The sequence below is a fragment of the Camelus ferus genome, chromosome 16 (genome assembly GCF_009834535.1).
Source record: "Camelus ferus isolate YT-003-E chromosome 16, BCGSAC_Cfer_1.0, whole genome shotgun sequence".
Taxonomy (NCBI): domain Eukaryota; kingdom Metazoa; phylum Chordata; class Mammalia; order Artiodactyla; family Camelidae; genus Camelus; species Camelus ferus.
In genome coordinates this window covers 47,826,469-47,840,557 of record NC_045711.1, presented here as the reverse complement: position 1 = coordinate 47,840,557, position 14,089 = coordinate 47,826,469, and the positions used below count along the sequence as shown (strand labels likewise).

Below are 14,089 nucleotides of genomic sequence, written 5' to 3'. Positions count from 1 at the left end.
GTTTATGTTGTTGAGTGTGTGGAGTATGCTGCCACTTGGGTAATAGGACACAAAGGAAGTGCTTGTGAACACACGGACAAGCCCTGGAAGACCAAAGAAACTGGGAGTGGTCTTTGCTTGCAAGGCTGGGCCTGGGCGATCAGGAATAGAGGCAGTGGTGGGGAAATCGACTTCTCTCTTTGGCACTTCTTGAATTTTACATCACATGCAAAGGGAATTTCCTATTTAAAAAAAGTCAAATAAATTTTTTTTCCAGTCCTTAAAAATCTTGTCTGTACTCATTTTTGGCCCCAGTCATATTCCAGTGGTCATGACTGAGAAGGTCTGACCCTGGGTGAGGAAGGTGAAGCCAGGAATGGATGAGACAGGGAGTGTTATAGAGGCCTGGGTCCTGTCTTGGGAAGATGCTCCAAGTTCCCCTAGCATGGAAGAGATGCACATGGAGGAGCAGCCATCGGAGGGCCTGGGGGAACTGGGACAGCAGAATGCCCAGAACAGATGCCCCAAGGGTGGAGGAGACAGAGGGGACCAAGGGGACGAAAACTCTGCCCGCGTGGAGCAGACAGATGGTCACAAATAAAACTAAGTTGGTGTTAAAAAAGCCCAGGGGAGAGGGAATTTCAGCAAGAATGTGTTTGTGTTTGTATTTCTGTGTTTGAGGAGGGCTGGGGTGGAGTTGGGTAAGGCTTGGTTGAGGAAGTGGAATTTGATCTGAGCCTGGAAGTGGATGTCATGTGTCGACAGGTGCAGAGGAAGGAAAGGACAATCCCGAGGTGGGGAATAGTATGGGCGATGGTGTGGAGTGTGAAGGAAAGACAGGGCATGCGTGTGTGTGTGCGTGTGTGTGTGCGTGTGTGTGTATTTTGTTGGAGGTGACCAGAGATAAGGACGGAAAGACTGGGGAGAGAACCATGAAGAGCATGGAATGCCAGCTTAAGAAATTTACTGAGTGGGTCAGGCATCCTCCTCTGACGTGAACAGGTCCTTAAGGCAATGCTTCTCCAACTCTCTGTGGTGAAGGACCTTTATTTTTTTTTTCATTTCCAGTTGATTGTGAACCCACGTTATTTTTATAAAACAGAGCACAAATGACCATGCACTTGGCTGTGTGGCAATGTCAAATTGCTCTGAAGGTTTCTCAAATACTACTCTTCATTTCTGTACTCATCTTGTGGACTACACTTTGAGTAGCCTTGCCTGAGGGGTCCTTGGAGGGGCTACAGAGGTCAGAGGCCCACAGATTTTCTGTGGCTGGGCATGAATGTTCATTTGTCTAAGGAGAGGGTGCAAAGTGGCTGTCAGGACTCCAAAAGGTTCAGGGTCCCCATAGGCCACAATCCTCTGCTCTAGGGAGTGGTCACTGAAGGTCTTTGAGAGGAAGGATCTAGAGAGGCTTTAGAGCCAGGGGTGGGGGAGCAGCAGATGTGTCTGATTCATCCTGAGACCCTTCCCTTCCCCACCTGCACCCAGAGGAGCCAGCCCAGGGCTTAGCACAGGGAGAAAGGATTGAGGGGAGTGAGAGATTCCAGAGAGCCGGGGCCCCACTTAGGGGGTGATTAAAATAATCTGTGGGAAAGAAGAGGCCTTTTGAAAGCTATGCTTGAAGTAAGAATGATCGGGGTGGGGGGCCTGCCATTGGGGCAGATGGCACGATGTGAGCTGGAGATGGGAAGCTTGATCAGGCGTCTGCTGCCTGCTCGGGAAGCAGGAATCTGAAAGGGAGACTCCCTTGGGATATAAGCCAGGCAGAGCAGGAGGCTGCTGGGATGCAGTCTGAGTTCAGAAAATAGCATCCTGGGATTCAGTAAGCATCTTCCAAATCTTCAGAATGGATGCCTGTTGCCCCAGAGCATCGGGAAATGCTGTGACTTACTTGGGTTCAAGCTCCTGTTTCCAAGAAAGGTAGACTCCAAATCTGCAGATGTGTCTACTTAATGAACTCCCTGAAAAACTCCTACTTCATTATTCCTTTTTTTTTTTTGAGGTGAAATTCACATAACATGAAATTAACCATTATAAATTGAACAACTCAGTGGCATTTAGTACATTCACCATGTTGTGGAACCACCTCCTCTATCTACTTCCAAAACATTTTCATCATCCCAAGAGGAAACCCCATGTCCATTAAGTGATTGCTCCCCATTTCTGCCCCCAACCCCTCCCATCCAGGCAAATCTCAACGAATTCACCTATTCTGAATATTTCATATAAATGGAATCATACAATATGTGACCTGTATTTGCTGGTTTCTTTCACTGAACATGATGTGGAGTTTCATCCATGTTGAAGTGTGTATTAGGACTTCATTCCTTTTCATGAATAAATAGTATTCCATTGTATGGATAGATCACAAATGAGTTCATTTATTCATCCACTGAAGGACATTTAGGCTGCTGGGTCATACAGTAACTCTATGTTTAACTTTTGAAGGAATTGACAAACTGTTTCTCATAGCTACTGATCCATTTTAACTCCCTACCAGCAGTGTATGAGGGTTCCATCCACTTTCACTATTAAACAGGTGATTGCTGTGAAACTGGAAGGCAAAGAGATGGTTACCGGGTGCTAGCATGGGTGAAATAGGTGAGGTTGATACTTGCTCCATTCCCCTACTGCCCAACCATAGGCTTGTAAGGCTGGTTGGCTGGCCTGGGAAGGATGCTGGCTGGAGTCCGGAGAGGGAGTGTCTTTGCTTTTCTTTTCCAAAGCAAATGGATGGTGAAATCTCGAGCCTCAAAGCTAAGCAGGGTGTGGTCCTACAGGAGCTGGGCTTGTGGTCTAGGCATCCAGGAACTTCACTGCTTTGCACAAAGCCTTATTTAAGTTGTCATTAATCAAACAATAATATAGAGAACAACAATAACAACAAAAAACCCCAGTGGCTCACAATCTGTCCTCTTAATGATGGATACAGACTGCCTGCCTTCTTCTCCCTGCTCTAGTCCCTTCTCATCTTTCTCCTCTCTTTCTTTTCTTTCTATGTCTGGATGACTGAATAGAAAGGAAGTGAGGAGCTGTATGCATGTTCTTGGACTATATCCACAAGCCCTTTTCCCCACCCACTTAGGCTCCAGGAGGTCATCCCAAAGTGAAGCGGGATGCTGGGAATCCTCTCCCATGCCTTTATTCCCTCCTCCTCCCAGGAGAGGAAACCCATTGGCATCTGCAGCACCGAGCATGGTGGCATGCAGCTGAGGGGCAGGAGATCCAGTTCTGGTCATCTCCATCCATCAGTATCAAAGGTCAAGGTTGGGAGAGGGAGGAGTCACCAGAGGCACTTACGGTGGCAGGAATTGGCTTTGGTAGTGATTTAAGGAAAGGAGAGGAGAGGTACATTCATCTGTGTCACAAAGTTCTCCTCCACACTCCCTATGTGACTTGCCGGTTGAGCCATACTAGCAGGCAAAGCCCTAAGCTGGGAAAGCAAGAAGGTAGTCTCTACCCTACTGGTTCTCAAAGTGTGGTTCCTACCCCCACAGCGCTTGGCAACTTGGTAGAAATGCAAATTCTCAGGCTCCTCCTCAAACTGACAGACTCAGAAGCTTTGGGGGTGGGATCCAGCAACCCATGGTTTAGCAAGGCCTCCAGGTGATTCTAATTCTTGCTTTAGTTTACAAACCACTATCCTAAGAAAGTAAAAATTTAAATTAAAAAAAAAAGTGAAGCCCAGAGAAGGAGGGTAACAGCTTAGCAGTAGAGTGCATGCTTAGCATATTTGAGGTCCTGGGTTCAATCCCCAGTACCTCCATTAAAATAAAAAATAAAAATAAAAAACTTAAAAAAAAAAAAAAAGGAACCACCGTCCTGCCCTGAGGGGGAGCCCCAGTTAATGAAGGGCACTCAGTGCTCCCAGTCTGATGGGGGAGACAGGACCCTTGCTTGCCATCTGACAGGGAAGACAGAGCCTTGTGGTCAGAAAATTCTCAGTCAGAGGGGGACAGCTAAGTCTCTCCATGCAAGTCCCTCTCGTAGGGTCCCTCCCTACTGCAGCACCAGAGTTTCTTTGGAGGGGGCTGGCTACAGTTAGGACCCCAGAGAATCTCCCCCTTCCACTTTTTCTCTCCATTCTTCAGAAAGCAGGTTTGAAGTGCTAATGAGGACATCAATTATTGAGCTTCATTAGCATTCATTACAATAACAAGAAAGGGAGGGGGGACCAAAAGGAATGGAGGAGGAGCTTCTGAAATTTACTGCTACTTACTCCTCTCCTATAGGGTGAGGGGCGGAATGGGAGAGTGAGGAATGCAACAGGAGAGGTTTAAGGGTTCTAGAAGGCTAGGCTGTGGTCCAAAGTCTGCCAGTCTAGGGTGGAGGGAAGCAGCCTCCACTTCCTCAACTCCCCAACCCAAACCAGCCCCAGGAGTCAGGTCGCTTGTCACTTTCTTTCCAGAACGGGGCTCTCCACAGCCCCCTCAATGCCTTTGGGCCACCCTTGGTGGAGTTTCGATGGTCCAAATGGGACTCAAGAAATGCCCTAGCCAGACAGTAACCCTGCTGGCAGAGTGCTTTCTCGAGGATCTGGGGTGGTGGACTCCAAGGTGGCAGAGTGAGCGATTTGGGGTGTCCCAGCCATCATTTTCATATCACCCTTTTCCCTGTGCCTTTCCCTAGAGGCCCATGTGCCCCTCTCTGCCCACCTCCCTCTTCCTGCCCAGACATTTGTCCAGGTGCAACCCCTGTTCAGAACGCACCTTGGGAAAGAAGTGAGGCTGAGAATTCTCACCTCTAGGGTGCTCCCTCACCATCCAGCTCCCACTCCCACAGGCTCCCAGGAACAGGCGAGTAAGCTGGGCAGAGTGAGAAGGGCAAGGTGGGTGGTTCCAGTCCCTCAAACAAGCTAGCAGCCCTCTCCCAACCAAGCACAATAAAAGGAGGCAGGAGAGAAAGGCGAGAGGGAAGTTACCTGTTGAGGAATGAGAGTGGGGGTGGGGTGGCACCTGAGGCATCTCAGGTGGAGGCAGCTGGCACATTGCTTGTGCCTGGGCACCATGCCAGCTTCCAGAAGCAATTCTTGTCTCTTGGCTGGAGAAATAATACCTGGATTGCTCTCGCCCTGATCAGAGGAGTTAGCTTCCTCAGCCTTCTCCCTTCACCAGGAGCCTTGGCTTTAGAGATCTGATAGGAGGGCAAGGAGGCACCTATCTTCCTGGGGTTGGAGGGGATTGGGTGGGATCAGCAAGGGTCACCGGTGTCAGGCTATCCATTCTCTGGCTCACCTTGGGCGCAGGGGTCTTTGTTCCTGTTCAGGAGCTGTATCCCTTCTCACCCTTCCATGGGCCCATGGAGTCCCCTATCCTGGATTGGGCAGCTATGGATGAAGTCATTGAGGGGAGGAGGGAGTCAAATGAGCTCACAGCTATGATGATAATCAGAAATGTTAAGGACCCGTCTTTATTTTTTATTTATTTTTAAAGTGAAAGCAAGTTTATTTAGAGAGATACACACTCCATAGACAAAGTGCAGTCTGTCTCACTCAGAGGAAAAACAGCTTAGGAGATGCATACTCCATAGGCAGAATGTGGGCCATCTCAGAAAGGTGAGAGGGAGAGACCGAGAGGTGTGGAGTGTTTAGTTTAAAGTAAAAGCAGATACGCACTCCATAGACAGAGTGTGGGCCGCCTCAGACAGCAAGAGAGAGAGCAACCACAAGGTGCAGAGTTGTTAGGTTTTATGGGCTCGGTAATTTCATATGCTAATGAGTAGGAGGATTATTCCAACTACTTTGGGGAAGGGGCAGGGATTTCCAGGAATCAGGCCCCCCGCCCACTTTTTGACCTTTTATGGTCAGTCCAGGAACTGTCATGGCGCCTGTGGGTGTGCCTTGAGGCTCAAGGTCTACTGGAAGTCGAATCTTTTGCTGTCTTGGTTCTAACCAGTTTGTCCTGTCTTCAGTTGCTCTGTCTTTCAAAAGCGAGCTACACAAATCAACTGATTTTAAAGCCCTGACTCTGATTTTAGCTCCTCACTATCGAAGAGGCCCTCTTGATGCCTGGGGTCGCCTTAGGGTGGAGACCGATGGATTTATTGTCTTGCTGACACCTTAAAATTATTCCCCATCTCTTGGGGCTAGTTCACAGAGTCCTTCTCCCCAAGTCCCCAAACCAGTAGCTTCTTGGCATTTAGTGTAAAGACCAGAAAAACTTCCATGTGAGGGGACAAGCATCTTTCCAATTGTCATCCAGGGGTTAACGTCCAGTTCCTTAACCCTGAAATAAATAACTGTCTTAAACTGTCTTAACTTTCAGCCACATTCCTGAGCCCAGCTCTCTTCTTGTCCTTTATGGTCATGAGACGGGTGTCAGATGGTAGTCCCTGCTTCTGGCAGCCCACAGGGTTAGATGATGATGGTGGTGATTTAAAAAAAAAAAAGAGAGAGAGAGAGAGAGAGAGAGAGAGGCTGGGAGCTTTGGAGCCAGGCAAGTCTGGGTTTGAATTTCACCCTTGCTACTCTTGGACTGGGCAAGGGGCTATGCCTCTCTGAGCCTCGACTCCTATATTTCTGAAATGGGGCTGAAAATGGCCACTTCTGCAGGATGGTTGAGAGGCTTAAATTAGAGAATAAAGGTAAAGTACCTGCTGATTCCCTTCCTCTTAGGCGGGTACAATGTGGGGAAGGGAAGAGACCTCATCTCATGGGGAGAACCTGAGGGGGAGGTGAAGGGCAGGGTCCTATGTAGGTGAGTGGGGGGCCTGGATGGAGGAGCAGCAGTGTGGGCCCCAGCCTCTGGGCTCTGAGAGGCTTAGGAGGTGGTGTCCATGCAGCTGAAGGGAAGACACCTCTTCCCATGCTGACCCCTCCCCTACACAGGGCCTGCTTCCTTCTGTGCCCATCCTGGGCAGGCGGCCAGGCAGGGAGCTGGACAGGTGCCCACAGCACGCTCAAAGGCCAAAAGATGGGCACCGTCCAGTTGGCAGAGGGAGAGGCAACTGGCCCAGGAGGGGAGCAGTCAGGGTGCCGACTGCGGGGGTCGTGCGCCCAGACGGTACGTCCGGACACAGCTCTTGGCTGCCCTCCTGAGCTGTCCCACTGGAGCTGGGAAGGGCCCCTCCTCTTCCTATCCTGGCCGGGCCACCTAAGTTATTGCAACTGGAGAATAATCTCTAAGGGGCATCTGGGACTTGCCCCCAGCCAGGCATGTGGCTGGCTCAGGGCAGGCCTGGCAGGGGTAAGGAAAGTGGGAGAACCTAGATTAAGGCTGCAACTGGGTAGACCAGGAAGTAGGGAAACCGGTTTGTCATTCGGGCTACTTGGGGTGGGGTCTCCTCTCCTGCCTCTGCCTGCCTGCCACTCTGCCTGGTGGCCTATAGCGCAGCCATGTGCTGTTCCCCTTTCTTGCTCATCTAAGCTGGCTTTGGTAATGTCTGGAGTAAATACAAGGGGCAGCGGACTCGGCCCACCTTCCCTTCCCAGAGAGAAGCTTGGGAGAGAAGGGACAGGACAGAGAATTTGAGAGAGAGAGGGAGCAAGCAACCAGGACAACAGGAGGGGTCAGAGTCACCTGGAGAAGTCTGTGGAGCCAACAGGTAGGCCAAGGTGGGACGGGGTGGGGGTAAGGCAGGGATGGGGCAGAGGGGCTCTCTGCAGGCTTCGGTGGAGGTGGCAACGGTGTGAGAAGGGGCAAGAGCTGAAGCGCCCTCCTTTGGGGTCCTGCTTGGGCCAACTCCCCTCACTCACAGCACCGACCGCTGCAGTTCTAGCAGACTCTTGCAGGAGGGGCCGCAACCCGAGCTGGGGGCAAGGAGATAGCCCAGCAGGGGGCGCCGGGGTCCTGGGTCCCCTCGGCTGAGGCGCGTCTAAGGAGAGGGTGAGGAGGTCCTCCCGGCAGAGGCAGAGGAGGGTCCAGATTTTCTCTGCATAGGGCGACTGTGGCTTTCGGAGGTCACCTTGGCTAAAGAGTGGTCCCCCGGTCTCTCCCTGCCCCGTCCCTCTCTAAATGCTTCTCCATCCCGAGGGCTTGGAGACTGAGAAGTTCCCCACCCTCGAGGTGCAGCCCCCTCCTCTGAGCAGCTCTGGGTCCTAGGCATTTGTCTTTACCATAGAGTGAGGATTGCTTGGGGTGGGAGAAGCAGGTGCAACGGGGAGGGGAGCGTGAGTGAGCCCAGCACCCCCCGCACGGCCGCGCTCTGCGAGATCCCGCCATGCAGCTGGGGGGCGCGAGGCGCCGGCCCGCTCCCCTACCGGCTCCCCGCCACCCCAGCGGCCCTTTGTGCGTTCTGGCCACACGCGCGTACCCGCTCCGCGCGCGTGCCCGCCCGCAGTGACACACCCGCGCCGGCGCGCGCGCACACACACACATAGACACACACACACACACACACACACACACACACACTCTCTCTCTCTCGCTCTCGCACACTCGGTGACACGCCCGCGCGCGCGCGTACCCACACGCCCGGCCGCCGGCGCCCTCCCAGCTGGTCCACCCCGGCGGGGCCCGCGCCCCCGGCCCGCCCGCCTGGCACCGCGCCCCGGGGCTGGGGCCCAGCGAGGAGCCCGCGAGGCAGCGAGAGGGCGAGAGCCAGGCAGGCCGGCCCGGGGCCCCCGCCCCCCGCGCCCCCGCCCGATGGGGAACGCTCCGTCCCAAGGCATGTCCCTGTCTCTCTCCTCCCTAATGTGCCTCCATGCTTAAGTGGAAGGTATTTCTGTTTTCTTTGTGTGTTTTCCCCTCGGCCGGGGGCGGGGGCGGCGGCCGGGCCGGGGAGGCGGCGGCCGGCTGGGCTAGGGATGCTCGGGACGCAGGTGTGTGGGGGGCAGGGGACCGCGGCGCGCGGGGCTTGGGAGAAAGACCCGGGCGAGAGGAGTGTTGGGACCAGAGAATGGGTCAGGCACTGGCGCGGCTGGAGAGCGGGTGGGGAGGGCCTCGTGAGGCTTGGGGGAGGGGGCCCGAGGGGCTAAAATTTCAAGGGGCTTGTGTGGAGGAGGGAGGAGCAGAGAGAAGAGGAAGGGAGATGGATAGTGAGGAGAGTGGGGGAGGGGAGTGGTCCATCCCAGGTGGACGAAGAGGACGCAAGGGGAGGCAAAGGGGATGGAGAAGTGGTGGGAACATCAAAGGCCTCTCTTAATCGCAGGTCCCAGAATGGGGTGCACGCCCTTGGATGGTGGTGGTAGGCGCTTTGCGCCAGCCCCCTGGGGAAGGAAGGGGATGAGTATATTATGGGGCTGGCTGTGTTGCCAGGATACAAGCCTGTATTTCCCCACCCCCCTCACCTCGAGGCCCTAGCCCTGGAGACCTCGGAGCCTAGGCAGCAGTTGCAGAAACTGGGGACCCGCTCCCCGCTCCGCTAGCGGATAGGGAGGGGCCACGAGGGGGAGGGGTTGGGGGAGGGCCCATTTGATCTTAAGCCCTCCCATTGTAAAGACCAGAGGGCAGGGGAGGGCGCCCCCAGCTGGGGAGAGCATTTAGGGTGACTGAGGAGGTAGGGACTGCCGGTGGCTGAGCGGCAGGGGGCGGGGCTGGGGAGGGGACGCGTGTTGGCCCACCCTCCCCTCCCACGCACCCCCTTGCTACGTCAGAAACTCCCGGGCCAGCTCCGAGTCCTGTCGGTGGGGGCAGCAGGATGCTGGTGGAAGCAGAGGGGGCCGGCCGGGTGCCTCCGCAGCTCGGCTGGCAGGGCCTGGCGGGGCGTGTGCGGCTGCTAGTGCAAGCCCCTCCGCCCCACCTCTCCCCATGCAGCCCTGGCAGTGCCTGCGGCGCTTTGCCCTGGCCTGGTGGGAGAGGACAGCGGAGGGCAGCGCCCGATCTCCCAGGGAGGAGGCTGGACCGAGGGACCCCGGGGGCCGAGGGGAGCCAGGTGAGCGGAAACAGGGATTGTGTGAGGAGGAGATCCCGGACTGTCAGCACCTGTCCCCAAATTCTATGAAATCAGGCAGTCTTGCAGCCCCCAACTTTAAGAGAAGTGGGTTTCCCCAGTGGAGGATTCCTGGATAGAGTCTTTTAAGTGGAGATGTTGGAGCCACTGTTGTTTTGGGGAGGGGAAAACAGATGAGGGCTGGGAGTTGAGGGTAGATGACCAGACTTCCAGGCTTGTGGGTCTGAATATTCCTTGATATTGGGTTTGAGCACTTTGGTGGGGGGAGGGGTAGGATACCTTCTTTCCAACTCTGGATAGCTTGGTCTGGGTGACCTTGAGCCAACCGCTTTGCTAACTCCGTGCCTCAGTTTCTCTCATTCCCTTCCCTATCCCTCTTGCTGGTCTTAAAGAATTGACGATGCATCTGACAGAGACTGTCACTGTGAAAATGTGAGGCTCTGCCATCATTGCTGGCAGCTGTGATGGTGGTGGTTTCTGGCATGGTTGTGCGTGTGTTTGTATGTGGGGAACAGTTATGGTTTATGTGTGAGGGCTCTTGCGGGTTCTAGTTGGTATTGGGGCCACTGTGGGCAAGTGTCAGTGCCCAGCATTCGTACAGGAAGGAAGGTTCCAGGCAAGCTGAGAGTTGTTGGGGCAGAAACTTAGCTGGTGGCCTACTGCAGAAGCAAGGGTTGGGGGTAAAGGCTCTGGGCATAAGGGGAAGGGGTTCCAAGAATAAGATTCTCCCCTCCACCCAGACTGCCTGGCACCCAGGCACCATTGGCAGCAAGTGCAAAGGCTTTGCCCTGGCTTCCTGCCACCCCTCCTTGGGGACAAGAGGGTCTTTGTCCAGCGCACCCCCCCCCCCCAGCCCTGCTCCTTCCGCCCTTACCGTGATGGCCAGTTCTCTGTGATGACCCTCAGGGCTGGGCTGAAGATGTAGGTCCCCCATGTGCTCTGGAGATCTGGAAGAAGCAACTGTGGTCCTCAGGCAGTACTGTGTGGAGAAGGGGAGCTCTTCTAGGGGAAGGGTCCCTGAGAATGAGCCATTGGGAGCCTTGCTCCCACCCCATACCTTCTGCTTGCCTAATGCAGGGGAGTCTGGGGTCTTCATGGCCTGATTCCTGCTGGCTTCCAAGTTTCTTAAATATGTGCAGGGTACCAGGTTGGTGCTGGGATGCAGAACCTCTGATGATCTCTTTCTCTCTCTCTGGCCAGGGACCCACCCTGGAAAAAAGGTTTAATTAGAGCCATTGATTCCTTCTTGGGCTGTGGGCATTGATCTCACCGGTGTGGTCAGAGCTGGGGGTGGTGGTGGCAGGGCTGCTGTCTGCCCAGTGCCAACCTTGGCTTTCTCTAACAAAATGCAAACTGAGGAAGGAGGGGCCTGGGCTCTGAAGGACCAGGTCTGTTTTAGCCTGTCTCCATCCCAGGTTAGGCCTCAGGGAAAAAAGGGAGATGGGGTGGAGGATATGAACTGAGGGAGCTGTGTTTGGGGTTTGAGGTTCATCCTGAACAGTGGGCCTGGGGCTCAGGAACGGCAGGGCAACTGTGGTTGGGAGGGAGTCAGGAGGCAACTGAAGGGGCCCCATGGATGTGGGGCAGGCAGAGAGTTCAGGGGAGGGATCTAGGGCTTGCCATAAAAGCTTCTCTTTCGAGGAATCCCAAGCACTTATCTTCTCCAAGCCCTGGCAAGGAGATCCGATTTCTTCCTTCGTTTGTGCCTTCAAGGCCCAGAGAGGGGCAGAGACTGCCTCAGAGGTCCAGCTGGCCTAAGTCTGGCCTTTGAGCTTGGCTGCCTGACTGAGTGGCCTCTGCCTAGGCACAGGGAACTGAGGGTGAGGCTCTTGGCAGCCCCCAGTCTGGTCTCTGGGTTTGGTGGGAGGTGGGGGACAGGTTGTGCCCCCCAAGCCCTGGCTGCCTGTCACGGGTAGGCCAGTGCAGGTGCAGGCTTCAATGAGCCACTCAGATGCTCTTTGAAGAATCCCTTGTTGGCTTCCTAGGGCCCATTCGAGCAAAGATAATAAAAATCTGGCCGTCAGCGGGTTTGAGGGCTGCACTCGCTTCCCCTTCTTTCATTCCCGACTCTGAAAAGCGGAGATGAAGGCTTTGGATTTGGCTGGGAAGCAGTGCTTGCCTGCCCCGAGGGAGGGAGGGGAGAAGAGCGGGAGGGAGGCAGAGGAGGGAGGACTGATTTCCTGGCAGCCGCTGGAGGATTTGCTGGGGAGGTGGGCAGAGGGGCAGGGACATGGTACCCCACTCCTGCTAGACAGCCTGGGGCCTCGATGGGGCTCCTATGCCTCACGGCCTGGGCTCCAGCCTTGTCCTTCAGTTCTGGAGACCAGACCGGGAGCCCCTCTTCTGCTCCATTGCTCCCCAAGTCCTTGTCTACCCCTCAGACTCCCCCATTCCCCCCATGTGTCCCCTCTCCCTGCCCCTCCATTTCTCCTGCTCTGCCCTTCCTGCTCTCTCTCCTCTTCGCCTCCCCTTCTCTGCTCCTTAGTCTCCCCTTTCCTCTCTGCCCCCTCCCATCTGTCTGTCTTCTTTCCCCAGCATCTGTCCTGCTTTCTAGGACTGTCTGGAAGGTTGAGAAGCCAGGTTGGGGGGTGGGGTAGAGAGCAGCCACAGCCACAGCCACAGAAGGGATGGAAGGGACGGGCCCCAGTTGACTATTATGGTCTGTCAGGTGCCATAGTTATCAGAGTCCAGGCGGAAGGGGGCTGCCGAGCACTTAGGGATGTGTGTGTAGTGAAGGCGTCATCCCCCTCCCCGCACGCAGCGGGCACCTTGCCCTGACATTGGGCTTCAGACACGAGTTCTCCTGCCGCCTTCTACTGCTTGGCGGCTGGAAACCAAAGCCTCTGGCCTCTGGCCCCTCCATGCCTCTGGTCACCCACAGCCCAGGAATCATTTGCACCCTTGTCCACTGTTCCCCTCACACCCACTACACTGTCTGCAGGCTCAGAGGGGGAAGGGAGGGGCCCAAGGGAAACCCAGACAGGCCCTGTGACCCCTTCACCATCTTGTAAGCCCCTCATATGAAAGGCAAGACTGTCGTGCAAAGCGCGTGGGACTGAGCAGAGAGACTTCCTTAAGATTTTTCCTCAGTGCCCAAATGTCCGAGTGACCTTGAGCAAGTCCCTTCCTGGCAAGGGCCTCTTTCCTCACCTGTGAAATGAGGGGGCGTGGGTTGGATCATCTCCAAGGTCTCTTCTGACATTCCACCGATGTTGTGTCTCTCTTCTGGGTGATTTGCATGTGCTTTGCATATATTAATGGTGCCTGCTTGAAGGGGAGGGTGCCACCCACAGAGACCGGAGTCCCACCCACCATTCCGACTGCCCTTGCCCATTGGCCCAGGCATGTCATTGCTGGAATCTCCCAGAGGGGTGGAAGCTGAGTTCTGAGCATTCCCTGGGGAGGTGGGTCTGGTTCCTGGGTTCCAGCTCTGCTGGAGGCAGGATGGGGTGATAGCCCTAGTGGAGGGGACCCTGCCCTCATCACTCTGCTCCAAAAGTCCAAACAGGAAAACCAAGTGGATGTGAAGTTCATTAAAGGTTGCCTGTGTCTACCACAGGGTATGTGAAACCCCACTGAGCCTGGCAGAGGGGTTTAGGGGTCTGCCTCCTTCATTCTCAGAGCCTGAGCACCCTCTAGATGCCAGGAGCTTAGGTAGGTGTAAGAGTCCCTCCTCGGGCTTCAGCTGCCTCCCACAGCCCAGGGCAAGTCCTGCCCTCTTGTGCGCCTGCCCACTTTGCTCAGGCCCTGGGCTCTGGGTATGTGTGTGTTGGAACTGAGAGTTGGTCACTGAGAGAGAACCAAATCATTACATCTCTGGGCCCTGCCTGGTCACCACACCATAGGTGAGGCCTCATGCTCCCGTAAGGACCCCTGCCCTCAGTTTGGCCCCCAGCTCCATCAGCCCAACCTGATCTCACAGGGATGACCCCCAGGGCCTCCTTCCCTGCCACCTGGCTACGCTTTGAGTCTGGCACAGGCCAGTGCCCTGGATCTCATGCCCCAACCTGCCTCGATTCCTTTCACCACCATGATGCCCATCCCACGGGGCAAGCCTTGGGTAGAGGTTGGCAGCCTGGTGAAGATAAGGTGGGGCCACTGAGTAGGGTGAGGATTTCTGAAGACAGGAACAAAAATGCCCTCTACCACCCAGGGAGACTGGGCCAGAGGAAATGCAGCAAGAGGAATTAAGGTTAGATTTAGTCTTACGGAGGAACTGACCCAGGGGACAGATTAGTTTCTGACCATGCAATTGTGAAGCTTAGATGAAATAATAGAT

General features: G+C 54.9%; 1 protein-coding gene across 19 annotated transcripts in view; it reads left to right on the top strand.

Moving 5' to 3' along the window:
- Positions 1–7,277: 7,277 nt before the first annotated feature.
- SRCIN1 (SRC kinase signaling inhibitor 1) overlaps positions 7,278–14,089 on the top strand; it is a 71,143-nt gene continuing 64,331 nt past the window's right edge. For 9 of the 19 annotated variants that reach the window (XM_032457875.1, XM_032457880.1, XM_032457877.1 and 6 more), the window contains exon 1: positions 9,569–9,792. In XM_032457875.1, coding sequence (XP_032313766.1) covers positions 9,669–9,792 — 124 coding nt within the window. In that variant the 5' untranslated portion in view covers positions 9,569–9,668. Of the gene's footprint in view, positions 7,525–8,476; positions 8,638–9,568; positions 9,793–14,089 lie in introns of those variants that run through there. The other 10 variants (XR_004311852.1, XM_032457888.1, XM_032457887.1 and 7 more) reach the window with 7 other exon arrangements.